Source organism: Alternaria burnsii (assembly GCF_013036055.1).
Source record: "Alternaria burnsii strain CBS107.38 chromosome Unknown 698, whole genome shotgun sequence".
Classification (NCBI taxonomy): Eukaryota; Fungi; Ascomycota; class Dothideomycetes; order Pleosporales; family Pleosporaceae; genus Alternaria; species Alternaria burnsii.
The window spans coordinates 1,404,287-1,428,793 of record NW_024066111.1 but is presented as its reverse complement, the minus strand read 5'-3'; the positions used below and the strand labels follow the sequence as shown (position 1 = coordinate 1,428,793).

Here is a 24,507-nt window from a genome sequence, read left to right as displayed (position 1 = left end):
TGAGATCTGCCTACAACATACGAAAACTTTCCAAACTGGCAGATTGTTGTACATACCTATCACGTGTTCCTTTCCTTTCACTCTACTAGCGCCTCCCTTGCTACTATATAGTTCAGGGCTTCCTCCCTCTTACATAGAACAATCACATTCTACTCTTCTTGTTCTACACAGATACCACGTTGAGCTAAGCGCGATTTCATTGACTTCATTTACTCACCATGTTATCCTTTCAAAAGTCACGGACTGGTTTTCTCGTTCTCGCCATAGTCCTCCATTAAAGGCTCTCCTTTCCTGCTTGAAGCTCATGGGTTACGGAAATCATGAATGGCTCGCCCTCCATAGGTCATCATGGAGTATCCCCAAGTCTTTTGACCATTACCTTCTGCCAAAGTCCGTTTTCGCTAAGGCTCTTCGTCATTTCCGTGATGCTGTCCTCCTTTGATCTATTCACGCCGACCTTAGTGCTTTAGCGTTTGGACAGGCTTCTTAGCTAATGCATCTTCAATGGCCTGACCTATAAACGAGTTCAAGTCTCCAGACGTAAGAAAGCCTTTATTATCGAGTTTGTCCTGGATCTTGACAGCCAGTGGACTGTTGCTGTTCTCACGCATCCAGCTGTGAAGATCATCACCAACCGAGTAGTGTACCAGATCGCAATTTTGAGCTAGGTACGCGCAGCGACTATCTTTCCCCGCACCGAGCGCACCTAGTCAAGGGTCACTATGTAGCTAAGAAGTTGAAATCAGTAACGTCGGGGGTATACCTAGGACAAAGATGATAGCAAAGCTGTGGAGCTTTGATGGATTCATGATACTGACTAACAACTACGACGCTGAGACAACCTGTTGGGTGTGGATGAGGATAGTCGTATGTATTAGGTCTACCGAGCGAAGTTAAGGTAGAATAAGACCCATGTATACCCCGCGTGCGCCATCCTTAGCATCTTGTGATACATCCTGTAGACCACATGCAAGATGAGGATCCCGGGACAGCACGCTCGAAAGCATGAAGAAGAGACTGATATTATCGCTTTCATGCTGTTCCGTTGTTGGTTCGTCCTGATTGCTTTTGTGGCAAGCGCCCTCGCTTTGTATGTTAAAGAAGTTGTTGCGAGCAAGCACGAAAGCGATTTGTCGCTGTCAACATGTCCACAATTTCTTGTTAGTTATATCACGCCTAATCACTACCAACAATACAATCTGCACCGTCCAGTTCTTCGATTTTTTTTTGAAGAGCTCAGCTATCATATAGCACTTGGTGTCGATGTTGTAGGCTTCTCAAGACATTCATCAGTCATGGTTCCGCTATCACTGTTGTCAGAAGTCCCTGCTCTTCGGTTCTTCGTCGTTGTAGTTCTTACGACATGCGCCTACATTTTCCACAAACAGTCTGCCTCAAAGCCAGTCAGGAACTTCCCTCATGAAACTGCCGTCTACGACGTTCCTGCCGAGAGTCCGGTCTTCGAGGCACAAGAAGCATCACACCCATCTGAGCCACCAGATACTTCTGTCTCGGCCAACTACTTCCCACCTCGAGAATTCAATTACAAATGTGGCTTCTGTTTCCACACTGAGACCAGCTCATTTATACATTATAACGGACGACAAGGCTCGTAAAGACATGAAACTTCTGAAAGAAGCCGGTATGCGCAAGTCCGACATCGCCAGCGGAGAACCATTCCTCCACCCCAAATTTCTCTCTAGTCTGATTCGCTACTGCAAAGAGAATTTGGGTGTCGACGCATCAGTATCATCAGTAACGGTAGCAAGGTCACCGAGAAGTGGATGCAGGAGAACTCCCAGTGGTTGGATATCCTGGCGATCTCCTGTGATTCTTTTAATGCTCAGACAAACGTCAAAATTGGGCGCGGTGAAGACAAAAAAACGTAGACCAGCTATGTCAAATCGCGGAGTGATTCGAGACTTACCACTTCGAGCTCAAGCTCAACACTGTAGTCAATATCTACAATTGGATTGAAGATATGGTCGCCAACATCGAGAAGCTAGCGCCATTCCGATGGAAGGTCTTCCAGTGTCTCATCGTTGCAGGTGAAAATGATAACGAAACTTGGAAGCGCGACGCAAGGAAGTTTCTGGTTACTGAGGAACAATGGAAAACCTTCTGTGATCGACACAAGGCCCTTCCGTGCTACGTATCTGAGGACAATGACTCCATGGCTAGGAGCTACCTCTTGCTTGACGAGTATATGCGCTTCATGGATAAGGGCGAAGGCATGGTGACGACTAGTGATTCCATCTTGGATGTTGGCGTTCCGAAGGCAATGGAGCAGATTGTCTGGGACAAGAAGTCGTTCGTCGAACGCGGGGTTATCTATGATTGGGGCAGGGCAGATATGAAGCCGACTAAGGAACTTAGCTGCGGTATCCGTCTCAACATGGAGGAACTGGAATTTTAGCTGGTTTGAAGACAACAATATTTTGATAGAAGCGCAGATTTGTGAATATAGAATGAGACATTGGCTATACCTCAGCTTGTAGACACACGAACATAGTGCACGCAACATCATCACACAGTAAGTCAGACATGTGCAGATGGTGATTGATTAAGACCTGTTCCCCAGCTAGCTCTTGCGTAGCAATGCCAGGTGGCCTCCGGCTGTCACGGTATCACCCGGCTTCACCAAAATCTTCTCAACCTTTAGTTTTCCAGCCTTCGTCACCGAATCTGGCGTTTTGACCGCAATTTCTAGCTTCATCGCCTCAAGGATAACGATCTGCATCATGTTAGCATCGCCAAATGAACAATCCCCTATCTAAACTCACCACATTCTCGTCACCAACCTCATCCCCCTCACTAACCTCTACCTTCCATACATTCGCATCGACTGGCGCTTCGACCCCAACAATCGCAGGATCGTCCAGCAGCTTTTCCACTGTTCCTTCGTCAACTTGGCTCTCAGCTTTCTCTTTCCTCCAACGTTCCAAGCTCTCGTTCTCGGCTTTCGTCATTTCGTCTTGCGCAACAGCTTGCTTCTTTCTGATCTCCCCCACTTCGTCGTTCGTCGTCTCTAGAAGCTGATTGTGCTGTGCCATGTCAAACTCCACCTCATCAAACTCCCATTCATATTTACCCGCACGGAATTTGGCAAAAATATCATCGAGTTCCTGTTCGCTGACCTGGTAAAAAGTGAGGATGTCGAAGTCACGGAAAATCCATGGCTTGTTATCGAAACCAGGTTTATAGGAGTAATAGTCCCAGCAGGGGACTGTTCGACCGATCATTTGATATCCGCCTGGAGAATCAACAGGGTAAATGGACATGCAACTACCTGCCCAACCTAGAGTACCCTCTGGTGTGAAAACGCGACTCGGATTCATCTTAGGGGCCGAAATGCGCTGACGTGGGTCTACCGGAAGTGAGACGGTGTTGCCACAGAAGAAGCCCACAACAACTGCCATGAACTGGCCAGTAAGATATATCTCTTTGAGTTGTTGTGGTGTAAATGCGTTATTCTTTGCTACAAAACTCAGGTTGTCGGGCAGGTAGGGGGCATGTGGTCGCTGGTTCGTCATGTAGCGTTGAGTTGCTTCGTCTTGGAGTTTCGATTCAAATGAGAGGGGTAGCTTGAATACGCGCGTAGGGACTTTTGTGTTCCTCAAATCACCGAGATTTGACTCGATAGACTGGAGATGTGCGACGAGGACCGAACGAGGGAGTTTAGAGCCATTGTAGTGAAGGAGCAGCGTGGTACAGCAGCCAACGGTGTTGTAAAGGTTGACTTTGATGATGTCTGGAGTTGATTCTGAATGCAACGCGTTCTCCAAGGCAGTGACACGGCAGCGGTGATTGAGATTGAACTCCTCATTACCATATTCGACCAGAATATGGTCATCACCTCCCTGACGATACCGAACCTGTGGAGTGCTCACGTTACCCTCCCTCTTCCATACAACTGCCTTTCCCAAATCGCCCTCGTGAAAATTGCAATGTGCACCTTGTAATTTCTCGATGCTGTCGAATCCGTTTCCGCTCTTGATGGCTTGCTCAATTGAGTCGAGGAAATTATCGTTTTTCTTTCTCTTCTTCAGTGCATCCTCCAGTCCGACTCGAATATATTTCACGGTGTTGCCTGCCTTGAGCTGTCCTAATTTCCACCAGTCTGCCTTGACGACCGTCGTGCTGCTGGTAAAACCGCCAAAGTTTGGGCAGTCTACTGGAAAGATACATGGGTCATCTCCTGTCCAGTTCAAGGTACCCAATGGATATCCGTATTCTACTAGATTGCTGGGGTGTGCGCCACCTTCGCCGCCATCCTTACGGGCCCACTTCGGTACCGGCCCGATCAGTCTAATTCCACTCCGCGATGCGTTGTGAGATACCTTCCACTCAGTGTTGTATATCTCCTCGATGAACTTGGGGTCGAAGTAGCCTTCGTCATGGGGTCCGACCATGGCCGTGATCTCCCAGTTTGTCTTATAGACTGGTCGCAGCTCTTCCGGAAGCGAAATACTTGTAAAGTCTTCTGGAAGCTTGTTCATTATCTGTAGTAAGTCACCGGGGGCAAGCGCACGGCCTTGGTAGCCTCCAATCGCCACAAGCGGCGACGTTGACTTTGAGCCAAAGTACTCTGCAACTGACGGAAAGCCTCCGTAGATGGCTAGGTAGGAGCGGCAACCTCCACCTATTGTTTTTCCGATTTTGAGCTTTTGACCAGCCTCAATTTTCACGCTCTCCCACAAGGGAAACTCCTTGTCGTCAAGTGTTGCCTCCATGGGAGCGCCGCACAAAGCTACGATAGCAGGACCAACAAACTTCAGTTCTGGTCCACTTAACGTAATTTCTAGAGATTCCTTCGATCGTGGATTCCCAACAAGCATGTTCGCAATCTGAAACGATATTGGGTCCATTGGCCCAGAGTGAGGCACACCTTTACCGACTGTCGGCCTCCCAGGAAGATCCTGGATCAAGGTATATGCGCCAGCTGAGATGACATCGATAGCATGAGGCGTATAGTTGAAGCTTTCCAGAAAGCTGGTCATAGTGTTGCCCTCTTTGAAATGCGAATCGTCCAGTATGCTGGCGAGAAATTCGAGGTTTGTAGGTGGTCCGCTTATAGTAGATTGTGTAAGAAGCTCCCTCATCGACGTGATAGCCCCGTCTCTGGATTGGGAGTGAACCATTGCTTTCGCTATCAAAGGATCTAGAGTTTGTTAGCACATGACTGACGAACTCCATCCAGGCTCAGATCTCATGATGAGATCCGTGTATCACAAATGTAAAGAAGGATAGAGCGCCATACCGTAATTGGGAGTGATACGAACTCCTGCAAAGATGAAGATACGAAGTCAGTGTATGTCTCACATGCATTTCGTACAGGCACAACTTACCTGTGAAAACCCAGGTATCGATGCGAGTTCCAGGAACATCCTTCCATGCCACTTTCTGCAGCAGTCCAGGAGATGGTGCGTAGTCCCTTAGCGGGTTCTCAGCGTAGACTCGAGCTTCGATAGCCCAACCTGTTGGACCTGATGGCTGCATATGCTTCAAGGTCTCGCCATCAAGCCCATGCTTACCCGCCAACTGTGCATCTGCTTGCTTTAGCATAAGCTCTACCAGATCCACATTGTAGCAGAGTTCTGTAATGCCGTGCTCGACTTGGAGTCGCGTGTTCATCTCTAGAAAGAAGAAATCGCCGGATTTATCGTCTACGAGATATTCGATGGTGCCCGCAGAGCCATATTTGATCGATTCAGCTAGGCGTACTGCGGCGTCCCCTAACTTCTTTCGCAGCTCTGGCTGCCGTTCCACAAACGGACTTGGACACTCTTCGATGACTTTCTGATGTCGTCTTTGAATGGAGCATTCGCGTTCGCCAAAGTGAATTGCTTTACCTTGGCCATTGCCGAATACTTGGACCTCAATATGATGGATAGCAGGGTAGAAGGCTTCAATGAACACTCCAGGATTTTTGAAAAGGGTCTTTCCTCTTGATTGCACCATCCGAAACCCCTCGCGCACCTCTTCAACTTTGTTACAGGTGATGAGTCCCATACCGCCACCACCACCAGTCGCCTTCAACATGACGGGAAAACCGATGCGCTCGCTTTCCTTTACGGCGGCTTCCTCGTTCTCTACCAGTCCTTTGGTTCCAGGTACAATGGGAACATTGGCCTTTTCCGCAAGATCTCGGGCGGTGTGCTTGACGCCAAAAGCCTCGATAGCCTCTGGAGACGGTCCTGCGAATACGATACCTGCGTCACCCACTCGTCTCGCAAAGGGCGCATTCTCCGAAAGGAACCCGTAACCTGGAATGATAGCATCGACCCCCTTTTCCTTAGCTATCCGTAGAACAGCTTCTTCGTCCGTGTACGCAGTCGCATTGCTACCAGGCAAGAGGATGGCTTCATCGGCATCACGCACGTGTTGCGATGCAGCATCAGCTTCTGAATAGATGGCGATGCTCTTGATACCGAGTTTCCTTGCAGTCCTGATTATGCGCACCTGTCCGTGCAGGTGATGTCAGTTATCGACAACGGAATCACTCCGCGGCGCAATCTACGTACCGCAATCTCCCCACGATTCGCAATCAATAGCACTCGTAGTTTCTGAATATTAGACATTGGATCGAAGTATCTTCAACGCAACTATCTCATCCAACATTCCCACGAGCATGCGACCTCTATGAAGCTCGTCGTTGGAGGCAATGCAGTAGCGTATCATGACCCCACACTTTCTGTACTTTCCGCCATTCCCCTTTCGCGCCGATATCTTACCTCCACCCGTTGGAGCGAAGGCGTTGTAATTGGTGATTCGGCATACTCCACTCCTGCCGAAGTGTCCCCGAGTCTGAAGACGTCACCGCGGAGCTTCGAAAGGCGGGGTCGACTTCGATAACAAGCATGAGGGCATGACGCCGCGCGTGAAGTGCGTTTGATACCTATTGGGGGTGTGGGGAGTTGATAGACGGGTCGAATGGCTGTGTAAATTCGCCGAGTAGCTTGAGAGTGTGACCTCCGATCCGAGAAGGTTACTCCAACTACTCCAACCGTGCCGTTACTATTGGATGCGCATTTGATCACGCCTGCCTGGGCATACTCTAGGAACAGCACAAGGTATCTCACATCTCGACCGCAGTATATCGCGCCCATTTTGCCGACGCGTTTTCACAGAAAGAGTTTTCCACAATGCCAGCTATCAAACATGCCGTAAAGATCAACGTAGATTTAGGAGAAGGATACGGAAACTTCAAATGTGGTCCAGATGATGAGTTGATTCCGCTCATTGACCACGCGAACATAGCATGTGGTTTCCACGCCGGGTAAGGCAAAAACCTATAGTCATACCATCGACTCAGTCTAAAAATGCATCAGGGATCCGTTGATCATGCATCAAACGGTGCTCGCATGCAAAAAGCACAACATAGCCATCGGCGCCCATCCTGGCCTGCCCGATATTCAAGGGTTTGGTCGACGAGAGATCAAGATGTCGCCTGAAGAACTGACAGCGGCTATTCGCTACCAAGTGGGCGCCCTGAAAGCATTCTTAGATGCAGAAGACGTACCACTACACCACGTGAAACCACACGGCGTGTTGTACGGGATGATGTATCGGGATAAAGAGGTGTGTCGAGCAGTTTATGCCGGAGTACCCAAAGGGACAACTGTGTTTGGTCTTGCGGGTACCTTGCATGAGGAGGTCGCGAAGGAGCTTGGATTGCCGTTCGTCGCCGAGTTGTATGGAGATGTCAAGTATAGCAAAGATGGAACGTTGGTCATTGATCGGAAGAAGAAGTACGTTATGTCAACGACTACATTCACGCTAACATGCTCACCGCATACAGGCCATGGCATCCAGACGAGACGAGGAAGCACGTTCAAAGTCAAGTCGAGAGTGCGACTGTTACCGCCGTTACGGGTGAGGAGGTGAAACTCCCCATAGGCGACCACGAGGTCTCGTTGTGTTGTCATTCTGATTCACCTGGAGCTGTGGAAATTGTGAAGGCGGCGAGGGAGATCGTTGATCAATTCAACAACAAGCACTTTGAGAAGTCCTGAAGAAGTCTCATATGGAAAATGTCTCTCCAATCTACGAATGCCATATGAGAGCAACAAAAGGTTTTTGTTTCAACATGAGTAGTCATAGTAGAATACCGATACGAGCGTCGCCAAGCAACTTGAACATTAAGTAGATCTCGAACTTAATTAACACGATAGCATTTGGAGATCACAAGGCTCTTGGCACGTGTTGGTCATATTTGAGGGTTATTGATAAATCTATTCACACTGAACTCCACTACCTATTTCCTAACCCAAGTCATTCAGAGGCCCACGCTCCTATTTCATGCATACATTTTCAAAGAATTCAAACAAGATCCAAGCACCCTCGATTACATGCCGAACATAGGCCATGGATGCATCAAGACGCCCTATATGCAAGTCGGTCATCGATCTTCCTCTCGTTTTGCTTCCACATTACGCAACATATCTGCCCTCTCGTGTGCGTAAGCTTTCATGGGGTATAATCGAACAACAAAATCTGTCGGTCGAGTGCTGTATTGGTGACCGCCAGTGGGCATATAATGAGCCCATAGTTACCGTTCGCCTCGGCTGTGGGTAGTCGACTGGGCAAATTGCGACTCGTAGAGTGCAGCCCATGCAACTCTCGCGGCATTTTCCAATACGGTTGCACTCAGTCACAGCGTCGTCATAGCTGTGGTGTCTGAAGGCCAGAATGGCACATGAAAGCCATTACTACACTAGTCGTGCTCCGCCATAGCTAGTCGTATCCTTATGAATCGCTTGCATCGGCCATGGTCACGTCACCTGCACCAGTATCCTGAACCAGTGGCGATGTTGCAGGAAGGATGGCTGATCGCGGTCGGTTGTATTCGACGTCCAGATGGTCGGGCATGCTCGCTGGGGTGGAGGATCGCGAGTCGAAATCCTCTTCGGCAGGTGGTGAGAAGTCCCACACCTAACCACATTAGCATGTCAGTCTGGTGTGATTGTGCGCAATTAACTTACCTCCATAATGGTACGACCGCCCCGGCTGGCCATGATAACAGCCTTTTCTTCCTCGAATACGACTCTCCAGACAGCCTCGGCAGGGCTACTCAACTCTCGTACGGGAACACCAGTCTTGAGATCCCAGACCTTGACGCGACCATCGCTGCCACCGCTGACTATCCTGGTGTTGTCAAACTGTAGACTCGTAACGCTGTTGTCATGGGCAGCTAATCGGTGAATAGCCTGATATGTTGCGAGGCTCCACACGCGGACCGAGCCGTCTGATCCACCAGTAACAAGGATATCGTCACGCATTTGAAGTTGTCCGACGAGCGAGGTGTGGCCTTGTAGCACAGCCAGGCATTTGCTACACGAGAGAGTTAGTTTTCGATAATATTGTGGTACGCAATCGGACTTACCCATCGTTGGGATCCCATATCCGGACGCTGGTGTCCAAACTGCCTGTCGCAATCTTCTTTCCGTCGAAGGCGATCGCATAGATCTGACTAAAGTGACCAGTGAGTGTGCGCAGACACTTGCCTTCGGATATGCTCCAGATCTTCGCTGTGGTGTCGTAGCTGCCGGACACAACGATATCGCCGTGTATTTCGAGGCATCGGACGCTAGCCTGGTGACCAATGAGCACATGCTTGCATAGACCCTTCTTGAGGTCCCAGATGCGAAGTGTGGTATCCCTTGACCCAGATATAGCCGTGTTCGCATCGGACATCTTCAGACATCGGACTGTCGAAGTGTGGCCACGGAGGGTAAACTGGGGGAACCTAGCAATATCTGTTAGCTATGGTGATCGCGTAGTGTGTAGAAAAAGCGTACCCAGTCGCAAGATTCCACACGCGCACGTCACGATCGCATCCACCACTGACCAAAAGATCACCCCAAGGCACCATGGCCCATACGCCCATGACGTGTCCCTGAAGCGTCTTCTGGTGATCGCCTACTGTGTCGAAAACATGTATCTTCGCATTGTCGAGCGCAACCACAATGTACTTGTTCGTCAGATGCAGACTGGTTACTACGCCCTGATCTGGGGTGATCTGCCGCGCGTCGCATACTCCTCCATTCCGCCATGCCGTCTCAACCATGTACCGCTGCTTGAAATGCGATCGGTATGTGGTAGCCTGTTGTTTCCGTTGGGATGGCTTCCTCTTAGCAGCTCGATCAAGGCTCTGCGTCCGGAGACCCTCAGCGCCGCCAGTTGATGATGGGCCAACTTCGACATGTTCTCTCTCGGTAACGTCTTCTATCCTGGGTGCGCGCTCGTCGTTCTGCCACCATGATTTTGCGTCGGTCTCCTCCATCTCATCGTTTGCGTCATCCTCCTCGATCCTCTCTTCTCTCGACAGAGCCCTAAAGGAGTACTTCTGGCACAGCAACCGCCAGGCACTGTCATCGTTGACGAGTTCGCGCCACTTCTTGGACACTTGCGACGCCCGAGCGAGGGTGGTGGGGTCGTCGACGCATTCTAGAATCTGTACAATGTGTCAGCGATCTCGGCGATACAAGTTTTCGGTACGGAACCCACCCTTAAGCATAGTTCGGTGGGGAGGACCATGAAGGGGTCCTTTTTTAACCTGGGGCTGACAAACTCGGCCACGAAGCTCAACTCCTGACTGTCGCATAAATTCAGCAGCTCTCCCAGCAATCGCATCCGCTCCGCCCTGTTCATATCGCCAAACTGCGCTCGTATGCTCTTGATGTCGCCATCTTCGTGTTCGGCTGCGGTGCTCCAGTCGGGCACTCGTTGGGTCGGCGTAGGACTGGGCGCCGGTGTAGGCGGTGAAGCAGGCGCCGAGGGAAGGAGATTGTGCGGTATGGTCGAACTCAAGGGACTCTGAGGTGTGATTATGGGCCGTGGTGCTCCCGATCGAGACATTCGGCCGGGCTTGCGCGGGTGTGGTGATGTGTACATGGTGGAGCGCGAAGAGGAGGCGGTAGCGGTGGCAGAGGCAGCCATGTCGGTATCCGAGTCTTCAGTCTGCGGCCCTGGAGCATCTCGGTCTTCCCGGACGGGTGTGAAGTAGTCGGACGAGTCCATGACGGAGGTCCTGCAGAGTTCGGATGCGGTATGGCGTTCCCTGTATGGCACGGCGCCCTCTGTGTAGCAGCAGGGGAGAGAGCGACGGGGGATTCAGGCGGGTGTATACGTCGTTCGACAGGGCGCAACTATGGAGAGGATCGCACTTGGAGAAAGGGAAGGAGGTCTGCGGAGGTTTCGAGTGGGTAGGCGCGACTGGGTGACGCCGGCGGCCGGCCAAGACATCACTCAGCCCTGGAACCTCAGACGTCCATTTCCAAGCTTCACATCACCATCCCTGCATATGCACTTGAGACGACTGAGCCTAGTTTGCCTGTAAAATCTCCTGTGCAGCATCTTGAGTGCAGGCCATAATTAGACGCCCGTCGTCAAACGCCCCAGGGGGTCAGGTGCAGGCCATGTTTCATGCATTGTATTGTCTCTGCGAACGCCAAACCGCCATGGTTCCCTCGACTCCAACAAGCGCAAAACAAATGGTTGAGACCCAATTCCTCGAGTACTCCGTAGTACCGAGCCGTCTAGCTATCTGATAATCGACGTCCAGCTGCCGTCACCTGTCACCCAGAGAATTGCACCGTTGTACGCCTCAGGCATAGTGCAACACCACCCGAGCACCCATTTGCACGGCGCTTAAAGTCACGACGGTCACGAGCAGGATTTAATAATCACAAGAGACCCTTGTTCAGACTCAAGAACTCACATGTCATGGCGGTCACGGCTTGCACCTCCTTTTTGCTCAATGCTTAGCTAGCACAGTCTGAACACATTAGAGGGTGTGCACGGTTCCCGTCGTAAAGGCTCGATCGATCGCTCTAAGTTCGCCATGATGTTTCCAGCTCTCAAACACCTTACTTTGGTACCTCTTCCCAGGTTCGGTCGGATGAGCCAAACTATCGCCTCTACTCGTGAAGCTATGTCATGTTCGATGATGTATGGTATGCATCTCTAGATGATAACGCATCATCAGGCTACATGTTCTCGGGGATCTCGGGTGACATGCTAGCACATTTCTTGTGTTCTCTAAGCTCTGTGCGGCAAAAGTACTGCAGACATTGATGAACACCCCAAATATAGGCACCATGTCGGCGAGGCCGTGATAGAGTGCCAGCGGTGTAGAAGCTCCAGCATTCTTTGAGCAGAGATCATCTGGCTGGTTTGAGGCAGAGTTTCAGGGTTGAGATGGGCAGGAGGCTGCGCGAAATCAAAATTGCACTATGAAGTCGAGATACATTTCCTCATCAGGTCATATTAAGCATGGTGTCGTTGTGTTCTCAGGTACCAGCCCTGGATGTGCCTGGGTAGAGGCGGCTTGCTTACCCGAAGCAGACTGGCAGGACGGGAAACGTGCGAGGGAAGCACGCAATTTCCCCGCGACGTCATTGGATCCGACATCGTCGCATTCCCATAAGTTTTCGCACGACGGTCCGGCAACGGTCCAGCCGTTTGTCATCGTGAATATCGCGTCATCATGGAGTCTCTCCGTCTCGTCCCCACTTTCGCATACCTCTGCCCTCGATCCGCGCGTGCTGTGGGCAACCGGTACAGCCATGAGCGTTCCCCGTAGCCTGTTCGCAGGCACGCGAACAGCACGATCCGCAACAACTACACAATGCTTCGCCAATAGATCAGCTCAGACTTCGCTGCTATTTGCAAGACGGCAGTCGAACCAAGCCACCAGAAAGCTGCACCAGCAGACACCACGAAAAGCACAACATGCCGCCGCCGCTCGAGAAGTTGAATCGTCAAACCCCGCCCTCTCCTTCCCATGCCTCGACGCTCAAGAGGCTCGCTCTGTGTCTCTTTCGAGAAAGCGGGCATCTTCAGGACCCGAACCCTCATATACCTCTGGACACACCCTGAATTTCCATTCGACACAGCCCATACTCCTCGATTGGGGCGGCATACTGCCAGAGTTCAACATTGCATATGAGACATGGGGGCAACTCAGCCCGAACAAGAGTAATGCCATCCTACTCCATACTGGGCTATCCGCTTCTAGTCATGCCCACAGCACAGAAACGAACACAAAGCCGGGATGGTGGGAGAGGTTTATCGGGCCAGGAAAGCCTTTGGATACAGACAAATACTTCATCATCTGCACAAACGTAATCGGAGGATGCTACGGCTCGACTGGACCTTCCTCAATCGACCCTGCCAACGGCGAACGATACGCGACCCGATTTCCAATTCTTACAATGGAGGACATGGTACGCGCACAGTTCCGACTGCTGGACAACCTTGGCATTCAGAAGCTGTATGCGAGTGTAGGATCGAGTATGGGTGGTATGCAAAGTCTAGCCGCTGGGACACTGTTTCCTGACCGCGTGGGCCGTCTTGTCAGCATAAGTGGATGTGCACGCAGTCACCCATACAGCATTGCTATGAGACACACCCAACGTCAAGGTTAGTACATAGGAGGGGCATGGATCATGCGCAGTTAATAACCTATTCCCAGTGCTCATGATGGACCCCAACTGGAATCGCGGTTTCTATTATGACAGCATCCCTCCACATGGTGGTATGAAGCTTGCACGAGAAATTGCCACAGTCACATATCGAAGCGGCCCAGAATGGGAGCAACGGTTTGGTCGACGGCGGGCAGACCCTTCGCGACCACCGGCGCTTTGCCCCGATTTCCTCATCGAAACCTACCTCGACCACGCGGGGGAAAAATGGTGTTTGGAGTATGATCCGAATAGCTTGCTCTACGTCTCCAAGGCCATGGACCTGTTTGATCTAGGACAAGAGCACCGCAATCGCATCAACGAGGTGCGGAAGGCAAACAGTGGCAAGATCCAGGCTTACCTGGATGGCCACGACATTACGTCTGACACGAGCAGCGATGTGTGCAACTTGACTTTGCCTGATCGACCATACGAGGAGAAAGAGCAGCCTGCTGATGTCGACTCTGTAGCGCAGACTGACGGCAATGAGCCACCAGCCGATCTCGTGGCTGGCCTGAAGCCTCTCGCAAATACCCCGACTCTCGTTTTGGGTGTTGCTAGCGACATCCTGTTCCCTGCGTGGCAGCAGAAGGAAATAGCAACAACGCTCAAGCGTACTGGCAACAAAAATGTTACGCATATTGAACTCGGGGAAGAGAAGAGCTTGTTTGGCCATGATACTTTCCTTCTCGATCTCCAGAACGTCGGTGGCGCTGTGCAGAACTTCCTTGGATGAGCACGTTACTCCAAATTACCATTATTTTCTTTGTTCGGGTCTCTTCGTACTGGAAGAGTCGTTGGACTCGAAATGTATGCATTGCGGGCGTTTGTTGAAGCTTTACGATCAACCACATGTATTTACACTAAAACGATCGGTATCGAGATCCATCTTACAACATGTCTACTTTGCCCCAGGTATCTCATTCTTGACGTTCAGCCCCTTCCACTCTGCGCTCATGGCCTCATCAATCCAGTCGCACTCTGTCAACCCAATATGTTCGCGGACGTACTCTTCCAGCGTCTTAGCTCCCGGGGCGCCTTCGTAGATGGCTATGGCTCCAACACGGGGGATGTGTAGGCTGGATGCGAGTCGGGAATCCGCTGATGTCTGGACCGGAACGAGTCGTGTGACTGTCTTGAATGTTTTCGGTGTAGCAAGTGTTGAAGATAGGGTGGCTAAGTGGATCAGTGTTGGAAGATGGGCGTGTGCGGGTGATAGAGAAGGTTTGGGGTGAGTTAGAATGACCATGCTTAAGGGCTTGAGGGCTGCTTCGGAATGTTTTTGTGGCGTCTCTTTCTCCTCTGCGCCATTTCCGGCCTTCCCAGCGAGATTGAGCTGAACCAGGTCCTTGGTAAGCTTTTGATTCGCAACAAATGCGGTCGAAGGAGCGTTCTTGGCAGCTAAAGCTTCCAGATGGCGCGTTACGCTATTGAGACCGACGAGCAGATGCTCCCCAATATCTGGCACAGAAGGCGCAGTCTCGGTCATCGTGGGATCATCATTACTGGAATTCGTGTTGCGTCTTCTCTTCTTCCCTCTGGATGGATGGATGTGGTTTCTGCGATGGTCACCTAGCGGTGTGATAAGACTACGACGTTGTTAGTGGTCAGGAAAGAAGAAGGCATCGTAGGATCTTGAGTGGTGAGAAAACTCCCGTTACGGAGACTCATCGAAACTTGAGCGCCAACTCCAGAAGAAGTGGTAGGAAGATGAAGCTTCGCTTTGCGTACCTACTTGCAAAGCAATTCTAGTATGACTTCTTCGTCTTCTCGTGAAACTTCAGGCCTGCGAAGATCAGCAGGGTGTATTGAGAGACCGCGTGCGTGCCTACCACTTCGTCTCTGCGAATGGCGACGATGTTTTGAAGACGGGCTTCGCATTCTGTTTGGCAGGTGCCATTGCCAAGATAGCTCTTCCAACTGGCTCGTTCCGCTTCTCAATACTGGCTGTCCCAATAGGTGTCTGCCGACGTCGAAGAGCAGAAGTACTTTTCAAGCTGGCCGAAGTGCGCCCGACACCCTGCCAGTGCTCAGTCTAGATAAGTGAGACTTGTAAGGTGGAGTAGACAGGCGTGCCTTGCATTAGATAGAGGATTTCTCGATCTTGGTCTGATGAGGCCTAGACTGCTCCCACCAGCGGCGCGCTAGCTCCACAGCGGGAACCAACTGGGATGACGATGGTGGGGTTTCTTAGCTACGCGTCGAATATCTGAAGCTCTGCCTACCAAGTTGAATCTGATTCTTTCTCATTGCATTACCCCAATTTCAGCTCATTCCTGTCGTTGACGCAGATGAGACCCAACCTCTCCGCGTTTGCCCTGCCGCTGTGCAAGGCTGTTGGCCACTAAGACTGGAAGGAGCTGCTGTTGCCTGTACTTGGGATTGCTTGCTCTCTGCCTGGCCTCACCTGCCTGCACGCGTGCTGATAGTCGCTGGCCACCCCTAGTCCTCTCGCAGACAACCACACAGGCCTTCTACCGTCATGACCGCGCCAGACATAGATATAGTGCAGTCTGTCGCTGCAGACGAGCCAGCAATCACCGCCTCTGCCTCGCCGCCGCGTCGCGACCCCATTGAAGACGCCGACGCCAGCTACACACGCAAACGCCCCCGCCTGCACAGCGGGAGCAACAGCCTGTGCGCCATGCCTAGCAAGCCCCAGACCCCCGCAAATACTGCCGCATCACCCTCTGAGAAGCAGGTAGAGATGACCATACGCTCACACCCGCCCTTGTCCCCAAAGCGCGGCGGAGACGAGGACCACGGCAATGCTAACAACTTCCTCGAGGATCCCTCACCTACCCCCGGGCAGTCGCCTATACTCATAACTAGTAGCGAGGATGAGCGAGGAAGCCCGCCCATCATGATAATTGACGACGATGACGACGAAGCAGTCGGCTTTTCGGTACAGATGGACGCAGAAGACTACTTTCGCCGATTTCCGTACTCCCAACATGGTAGCTACTCTACCGTTGTTCGCGACCTGACACAACACATGCAAAGGAGTACGTCAAGTTTGATGCCCACTCAGCGCATACGATTCTAACAATATTAGTTGACAACGAAATCGATTTCGACTTCTTTCCTAGCCTTTCGCGATGGCTAGCCGACCTACCCGAACCTTCCGCTAACTCACATGGCTTTTATGCGAGTAAGGCCATGTTCTGGGATGATTTCTCTTTACTGGTGAACAAAGTGCTATCACGCAAGACGGCATTTGGCCACCAAGTAGACGATCGTCGCACGGGCGACATGTTCTACAGTTTCTTGAGTGCATACATCAGGATATGCTCCTACCTTTTACTTGCCGATTTCCTCCTCCTCTCCCGCCCGCGTCTCAGTGAGATGTATAATTTGCCTCTCCTTAGCCAGAAACACTTGCGGAACTGGCATACCATTCTTTTCCCTGAAAAGGCGCCAGTATTTTCTATGGTCGGCAAAGAATACTCCGCTGATATCCGGAAAATGGTCTCGCTACTACAGAAGGACTTCCTGGTTGCCAATGGTGCTCAAAATCTGCTACGGCTGGCCAATGAAGCCTTCCACCACGTGCCTTTGAACACGCAAGCCCAGATTGCAGCATTTACCGCTCCTGTGCTATGCTCATTGGGTATATCGATGTCGCAGGGCCCTAAATCTTCGAACGACGACAATCGTTCCGAATTTTGTCGCGGAGTCCTCCAGTTCTTGGAGCAGTACATGGACGATCTCTTCGATTTGAGCAGAACTACCGATTCTACCGTCGCTCGAGACTTGATTCAACACTTTCACTCGCTATTGTTGGAGCTATGTATCTGGGACAAGAAAATAGAGTCAGATCTGGTCGACAGATACTTAGACTTTCGGAGCGTCGATTCGCCGACAACATCGTCCTCCATCGAAAGCAGTCTTGCCAGGAAACAGGACGATTATCTCAATGACCCTCAATACTTTCCAGTACTAGTCGCCAACGCCTGGAAGTTCAAGATTCTACGCAGATACCTTACTAAAGGTAAAATGGACTTGCGCGTCATGAGTATAGGTGTGATGGATGTAAGCTTGGTTGAAATATGGAAACAGTACAATGAGACCAACGCAGCAGGAAAGCATCCTGTGATGCGGTACCTAGCGGACTTTCTTCTCGACGGGAAAGTGGTTGACTACCTCGTCAGCGTGGACTCACATCCCCAGCTCATCGCGCGCAGCGGAAACATTGTTGGGTTTCTCGTTGTGACTCAGCGTTGGACGGACTCCCAAGCGGACGCCATCTGGAACACGGTCGCCACAAATCCCGACCCTCGAGTGGTAACCGCAACTATGACCATGCTTAGGCCAATCATGCATCTGATGAAGCCCTCCGATCATCTGTACTTCTGTACTAAACTCCATGAGACGCCCATCAGTAGCTATACGATGGAAATATTCCGATTCCTACAAGACCTGGGCCAAAAGATCGTTGAGAAGGCCTCGGCAGAAGACTTCGCTATGAGGGAAAGCACCGCAAGACCGTGGAATGTTTGCATCCGTCTTGTCCGCGACATAATGTCTCAGAAGGCGCCAGACAAAGACATGCTGGACCTGTATTGTGAGGCTGCCGAGCACCTCAAAACTTTCGCACATAGCGTGCCCATTGAAGAGCGGTATTCAATCTACAGGAATTGTGCGAACTATATCGGCAGCAACTCAGCCGAGGCAACTGGAAGTGCAAGAGTCATCTTCTCGCTGGCTTCACCGATTCCCTCCGGGGACGGATCTTTCTTTCATGAAAATCAAGATGTCACATGCAAGATCTTAAGCGAGATTACATCATATGTCGATATCGAGAAAAACCATGAACCATCCACCCACCAACAGCTAGCTCTCCGTTGTCGGTTGGAGCTCCTAGCACTCATGATATGTCGTGCTGGACCAGCCATACCTGTCGAGATGTACAATCAGCTATGGGAACACACCATCGGTCTTCGTGCGCTCTCAAACACAGCCCGAGACTGGGCATGGGTGCAATTACTTCAAACGCTGAAAGTCGCCCCAAACAACGATTACTGTAGGCAACTTGTCTCTTCTCACATGACACACATGGACCCCAGCATGTACACAAATGGCATGTTCGAATTTGTCGCCAACTACAACTTTCCTATGACACGGCAGCCTGTTGTAACTGACCAAGGGGAAAAGACTGTATTGCAGATTCCCGGTGCCGATGTGCTATGGTCCATGGTTCTATCATCACCAGAAGGCACTATTGAAGATCGTGCTGCTCGTCTTCTTGCGAGTCGCTATGTGCAAATCAACGAAGCTGAGGGTGTTATGCTAGCAGATGTGGAAATTGCTCACACTGTCCTAGTCGAGAAGTGTATGCAGGAGATGCGTTCGGCCTGCAAGGTCATACGCAGTAAGTCTCCAGATAGTGGAGATCCAACAACCATGGATGTCACCGCATCTCACTTGGCTGTGCATGAAAATGAGGGGCGCTGTCGCAGAATCATCTTGTTCCAAAAGCTCCTACTTGAGATGATACGCCAAAAACCAGAATTCAATCGCAATCGAAGAGCAGATTCCAAAGTCGACGAAACGGATGTTTTCTACGGCGATTCGATCGCGATCCGAGTCCAGTGTGGTAACGATAGACAGGTCGTGATGATGGGTGCAGACCACACTGTGCAAGATCTTTACAGGCGACTATGTCATGTATCGAAATGCACCAAAGTCAACCTTTTCGCGAAAGGCAAGCGGCTCAACGTTTCCGATAGGTCGAACGAGAAACTGAGCCGTATCGACTTCGGAGGGCAGCTCCTCGTACAAAGGGCCCCAGATGCGGAAGTCACTCAACCTTTGTCGGGACAGAGCACAGGATCTTCGGTTTTCGAATCCACAGTGGGTAAATATCTGGATGAGTTATTTTCCTTAATGGACACCGATGATAACCTAAGCCAAATGGTATGTATTTGTATGGGATCGCGCTCTACGTTGCTGATTCTCGCCAGGTGTTCGATTATTTGAGCTTCTTCCCAGCTCGACATACCTTTGCGGATAGTGTCATGGCAGGCGCAGCACGATCGGAAGATCTTTTCCCCCCAGGAAAACTCTATCAGGCGAGATACGCGGCTATGGCTCTTCAGGCTAGACTGCGAGAGCAGATACGTAATGTAAGGTTACTGGATAATTCGTGTTGATCCCCATGTGCTAACGAACTAGAAGTCAAACCTAGACGAGAAGTTCCTGGTCGGTGCTATACGCCAGTTGAACGAAGCTCTTCTCAATCCTCGTCTCATTAGTGATACAATCTCGAGCTTTCAAGGGCTGCAATTAGCGGCTGTCCTCGTGGCAGCTCTGTTGGAGTTTCTTAGAGGTAAGTGCTACGTTCTCATTTCCCATAACATGGCCAATGCCTTATGCAAAGTAGAGCGTCCTTCCGCCGACGCCTCGGCCACCTATTTCTCGGACGGCACACGACTCGGAAACCGCCTTATCATGATCCTTTTGGTTTCACTTGAAACGAACGAAGATGCTACCGTGGTTCAAGATTGTTATGCCACTATCTTAGAAGCATCACTTCACTCGCGCGTCATCTGGGAAGCTTTCATTGAGCACCCCCAAGTTCCGCAATTGCACCGAGCGCTACTTCTGGAAGACCTCAGGGAGCCTTTGCGACAACATGTTGCTCAGAAAATTGATTCCGTCTGTGGTGGTGATCTTCCATCTACATGTCCACTGACCAAAGGCGAGATTGCCACCCAGTTCTGGGCGGTCATTTCTGCGATCATTCCAGATTCTGTGCGCCTTCCTACACAATCTTTTCAACTACTCGACATTGCTGAGCGGGTTTTTCGGGCAAAAGACGAGTACGAACGCAACGAAGCTTCACTCCGACTGTACTTGACTAAATGGATTGACCTACTATTGAACCACAAGCATCAGGAGTTTGTAGGCCGAGACGAGATCGACCACGTGGTTTTTGGTCTCACAAAGCTTGTATTATGCTGCATACTGTCATTGAAGTCGTTCAAGAAGCCTCTCAACACAGGCGACGTGATGGAGAAGATATTCAAGAAATACATTTTCACCGAGAGGTACGTCGCGCAAACCGACCAAAAATCGAGCGACTCTGCTCTGATTTGCTACCTTTTTTTTTTCATATACAGCAAGATACTGACTCAAACCAGTCGGTCTTCTGCAGAAGCTGGCCTAGCTGCTGTACCGATACTAGAGTCACACACGAGGCACGAGATGTACGATCTCATGCTTGCCCTAGTCGACGACAGTAGCACGTACAATACCCTCATCAAGCTCGCAGGAGGCGTAGAAAACGAGGAACACGAGCCAGCGTTGGCCACCGTCTCTGTCGATCGCTCCATGGAAATACGCTCTGGCACAGGCTATGTGGGTCTGTACAACCCGCGCGCCATCTGTTACGCAAATTCCCTTCTTACTCAGCTCTTCATGAATCTCAACTTCCGTGAATTCATCCTAGGCTTGGAACTGCAAGAAGGCGGTGGCTCTCAACAGCTTCTACTTGAAACACAGAGGCTATTTACAAACATGCAGCATTCCTTTCGCAGGTCTGCAGATCCACGCAGTTTCGCAGCATGTGTCAAGAATTCGGAGCTCATGCCTATCGACATCAGCGTTCAGATGGACGCAGATGAGTTCTTCAATTCCCTGTTCGACCAGTGGGAACGCCAACTTATTAAAGAAGAGCACAAACAGCATTTTCGCTCATTCTATGGGGGGCAAACCTTGAATCAGATCAAATCAAAAGAGTGCGAACACGTTTCTGAACGAACGGAGCCTTTCTTCGCGGTACAATGCGATGTCCAGGGCAAGTCCACACTTCAAGAGAGTCTCCAGGCTTTTGTTAGAGGCGATGTCATGGAAGGCGACAACAAGTACAAATGTGAAAGCTGCGGGGGTAGATATGTTGATGCAGTCAAGCGGTAAATTGAATTCAAATCTGGTATTGAGCGAAGCTAACCACATCAGCACCTGCTTCAAGGAAGTGCCTGACAACCTCATCTTCCACCTAAAGCGCTTCGAGTTCGACCTGGCCGATTTCAGTCGGAGGAAGGTCTACGATCACTTCGAATTCCCACCATCTATCGACATCAGCACGTACCATATCGACCATCTTAGTGACCCAAGCAAGTCAAAGGAAGCGGACATATTCGACCTTGTTGGTGTACTTGTACACACAGGTACTTGCGAGCATGGTCATTACTACTCTTACATTCGTGAACGACCTTGTCCGACAGGAAATGCAGCACCAACCTGGGTTGAGTTCGATGATAGCAATGTTGGACCTTTCGACCCAACAGACATTGGGTACCGGGCATTTGGAGGCTTGACAGATGACAGCTTCAACCGCGTACCGAAACAATATTCTGCATACATGCTGTTTTATCAACGCCGGACTGCGGTAGAAAACGATCAGCGCAATTGGGTCCCTTCTCCAGACGGGAAGACTCTAAAAGTTCCCATGCCTCCTGCCCTGGAGGATGAGGTTGATCTTAAAAACGAGGTGTTTATTCGAGAATACTGTCGCTTCGATCCAAACCATACAAAGTTTGTGCGACAACTTCATGCCATGTCACGTACTATCAACCACGGGTCATGCTCAGAAGGCCATCTACAGGTACGTGATATCGCGTTTGATTTATCCAGATTCAGGACACTAACGCCTTTGCAGGAAACTCGCTCTTTGAGGATAGTGCTTGCACACCTCGGCAACGTTGTCTGGCGTCACATGACTTCCGATATCTTTTCCGAGACCTTACTTCAACTACGACGCTCCGTCCTGCCCTGCTCAACATGCTGCAACATTGTCCTCAAGGCTCTTGCTACCGACGAATGTAATCTGCTCAATCTGCTGCTCCGTTGCACACACACCAAAGTACGGTCCCAAACACGTAGCTTTCTCATCGACTGTCTCAAAGTCTCGCGCGAAAAGGACCCTGTTTCATACGGTCTGGAGGACGCTGAGAATGATATGGACTTCGATCTGTCTTCAATAACAGGTGGAATACTTGCGAGTTTCACGACCAGGTTACGTATCATCACAACCGAAACCCCCGTGTCCATACGGGGCTGGGACGACTTCTATCTCACACTAACTCAGATACTCGAACTGGGCCATGTGGAGATCGCTGTAGTACTTAATAGTGGCTTCCTGGATTTCTGCCTGAAGATGCTTTGTATGCACTCGTACAAGCGGTTCCAGGACGAGGACCCTGACCTATGGAGAATCGTGAGCAAGAAGTCGGGAATTTATAACAGACTCATCGGATTCCTGTCGAATTTGCTCTTACGCATCGATACTGGTCTGCCAGCCATTGCCTCAGGTGCTGATCGCATAGCTTCGCTCGACCGGGAGACTTTGATGTTTCCATTGACCTATCAAGAACGGAACATGTTGTATTGGTGGGACTCTGATCTCAAAGCCATTGCGGTTCTAGACAAGGCGTTGGAAATATTCGATGAGTCGAAAATGGATTACTTCCACCCCGGTGACATGGTCAAATCGATGCTCGGTTGGCGAGACCTGCAGGCTCAGTCCAGCCTCTTCAAGACTCTTCTTGAAGGCATCGTTACGCTCGACCCTCCCTTCTGCGATGCTTACATGAGAGCTTCACTATCGTATTGCGAAGGCTGTCCGGTGGTAGACAGTGTCAACAAGATTATTACAACCATTGCGAAGGCGGTTGCATCAAACAGCCGGATTGAAGAAGGCCGCGCACCTGGCGGCTCGGCTGCTCTCGGTTTCTTTGGTGGTCTTTTGCAAATAAAGAACGAGGCTATCTTTCAGCAAAAGCACCGGTACATGTTCTACGCATGGGTTATAGGGAAGAGCCGCATTTGGGCACCCCCTTTACTCTTACACAAGCTGGAAGACGTACGGCAAGGTGCACAGATGCTTGTCTGCGAGCTTTACAGGACTTACGAGGGATGGCCTGTGGATCTGGTACAATTCAGATGGAAAACACTCCGTGAGACGATCACCGACATGATGAAGCGCATCGTATACGAAAAAGATCTAGGCATGCCGAAACATCATCTATCCCCACTCATCGACACTTGCCAATGCCTCGTTCAACAGCTCTACGACCTCAACCAGAGCGAAGATCTTGAGTTGGATCTGTATAGAGATGTTGTCAACGACACCACACGCATGCAACAGTGGGCTGAGGAGATCGAGCCTAGATTGGAAGCTTGGCCACAGGACGATAGCCTATCAGCGGCTGATCTCTATGATAATTCTGGTAGTGAGTCAGATGGAGAAGAAGTATATGATAACGATGTATGATTATTGACACGATGCGTCGGTAGATGGCCCACTCAAGTCCGGCTCATCGCTGTCTCCTTGTGGTCCGGACGGCGTCAGCGATCGTTCTCCAGCCCGCTCTCCGAACGTCACGTACATCAGTGATGAAGAAATCACTATCTCGACGAATTTCTAGAGCAACCACAAACCCATAGCTTTGCTAAGAGCAGGCTGAATGGATTTGGACTTTCTGCGCATTCATTTTGCACGAATTTATTGTTAGAAATCGGATGCCCTGTTTTCTGGGACACATCTGGTACACCATGGCATTCACTTTGGACTTCGGTTTTTGGGGACAGTCTTCACTTTATTGTTCTTGCTGGGGTGGCATAGCGTGGGTGCTTGGGAGTACTTAGATGAAATGACCTCTTCACATTGGGAGTTAGGTATGACTATCACGCTTCATGACTATAGCATCCTCACGATAGAGAATTTATCTACGGAAATCTCATTCTGCTCAAAGCATCCCACGGATAACGCGTAAGTATTGCTGAGCAGCTGACTTCCCCCCGAGCACGATCTTGCACCGCGCTGAGACGATCCACTCTTATGCCAAATCCCTCACTATGATACTTGCAACTGTAACAGAGGGGCGGAGTTGCCCAATAGTCGAGAATGAAATCCGATCGCGCGCGGAGGGTCGGGGATGCGATATCGATAAGCATCAGGCTAAGCTTCGTCAGCCTGGTCATCGCGTCCCACCCGCAGAAACGACGTCATAGCGAGGTAACGCGGAAGCTGCGGACA

General features: G+C 50.6%; 9 protein-coding genes across 9 annotated transcripts; 6 read left to right on the top strand and 3 right to left on the bottom strand.

The window, feature by feature from the left end:
* Positions 1–1,295: 1,295 nt before the first annotated feature.
* GT037_004649 (radical s-adenosyl methionine domain-containing protein 2) lies at positions 1,296–1,616 on the top strand (the record flags this gene model as incomplete). Its single annotated transcript, XM_038929696.1, has 1 exon — positions 1,296–1,616. The coding sequence occupies one exon, from the start codon at positions 1,296–1,298 to the stop codon at positions 1,614–1,616; it is 321 nt and encodes a 106-aa protein (XP_038787968.1).
* A 28-nt stretch (positions 1,617–1,644) lies between these two features.
* On the top strand, positions 1,645–1,977 carry GT037_004648 (radical s-adenosyl methionine domain-containing protein 2; the record flags this gene model as incomplete). Its single annotated transcript, XM_038929695.1, has 1 exon — positions 1,645–1,977. The coding sequence occupies one exon, from the start codon at positions 1,645–1,647 to the stop codon at positions 1,975–1,977; it is 333 nt and encodes a 110-aa protein (XP_038787967.1).
* A 4-nt stretch (positions 1,978–1,981) lies between these two features.
* Positions 1,982–2,416, top strand: GT037_004647 (radical s-adenosyl methionine domain-containing protein 2; the record flags this gene model as incomplete). The annotated part of the gene is made up of 1 exon (XM_038929694.1): positions 1,982–2,416. The coding sequence occupies one exon, from the start codon at positions 1,982–1,984 to the stop codon at positions 2,414–2,416; it is 435 nt and encodes a 144-aa protein (XP_038787966.1).
* A 165-nt stretch (positions 2,417–2,581) lies between these two features.
* On the bottom strand, positions 2,582–6,581 carry GT037_004646 (uncharacterized protein; the record flags this gene model as incomplete). The annotated part of the gene is made up of 5 exons (XM_038929693.1): positions 2,582–2,734; positions 2,784–5,161; positions 5,261–5,284; positions 5,349–6,462; positions 6,525–6,581. 5 exons carry the CDS (start codon positions 6,579–6,581, stop codon positions 2,582–2,584), a joined length of 3,726 nt encoding a protein of 1,241 aa, XP_038787965.1.
* Positions 6,582–7,145: 564 nt separating this feature from the next.
* GT037_004645 (lamB/YcsF) lies at positions 7,146–8,015 on the top strand (the record flags this gene model as incomplete). Its single annotated transcript, XM_038929692.1, has 3 exons — positions 7,146–7,279; positions 7,332–7,751; positions 7,802–8,015. The coding sequence occupies 3 exons, from the start codon at positions 7,146–7,148 to the stop codon at positions 8,013–8,015; spliced, it is 768 nt and encodes a 255-aa protein (XP_038787964.1).
* A 733-nt stretch (positions 8,016–8,748) lies between these two features.
* On the bottom strand, positions 8,749–11,022 carry GT037_004644 (uncharacterized protein; the record flags this gene model as incomplete). The annotated part of the gene is made up of 5 exons (XM_038929691.1): positions 8,749–8,934; positions 8,985–9,333; positions 9,386–9,748; positions 9,801–10,456; positions 10,510–11,022. The coding sequence occupies 5 exons, from the start codon at positions 11,020–11,022 to the stop codon at positions 8,749–8,751; spliced, it is 2,067 nt and encodes a 688-aa protein (XP_038787963.1).
* A 1,214-nt stretch (positions 11,023–12,236) lies between these two features.
* On the top strand, positions 12,237–14,202 carry GT037_004643 (homoserine acetyltransferase; the record flags this gene model as incomplete). The annotated part of the gene is made up of 2 exons (XM_038929690.1): positions 12,237–13,425; positions 13,478–14,202. 2 exons carry the CDS (start codon positions 12,237–12,239, stop codon positions 14,200–14,202), a joined length of 1,914 nt encoding a protein of 637 aa, XP_038787962.1.
* A 165-nt stretch (positions 14,203–14,367) lies between these two features.
* GT037_004642 (uncharacterized protein) lies at positions 14,368–15,366 on the bottom strand (the record flags this gene model as incomplete). The annotated part of the gene is made up of 3 exons (XM_038929689.1): positions 14,368–15,055; positions 15,202–15,252; positions 15,299–15,366. 3 exons carry the CDS (start codon positions 15,364–15,366, stop codon positions 14,368–14,370), a joined length of 807 nt encoding a protein of 268 aa, XP_038787961.1.
* A 582-nt stretch (positions 15,367–15,948) lies between these two features.
* GT037_004641 (ubiquitin c-terminal hydrolase) lies at positions 15,949–23,742 on the top strand (the record flags this gene model as incomplete). The annotated part of the gene is made up of 8 exons (XM_038929688.1): positions 15,949–16,471; positions 16,522–19,382; positions 19,430–19,591; positions 19,641–19,794; positions 19,849–20,515; positions 20,609–21,379; positions 21,426–22,074; positions 22,129–23,742. The coding sequence occupies 8 exons, from the start codon at positions 15,949–15,951 to the stop codon at positions 23,740–23,742; spliced, it is 7,401 nt and encodes a 2,466-aa protein (XP_038787960.1).
* Positions 23,743–24,507: the final 765 nt, after the last annotated feature.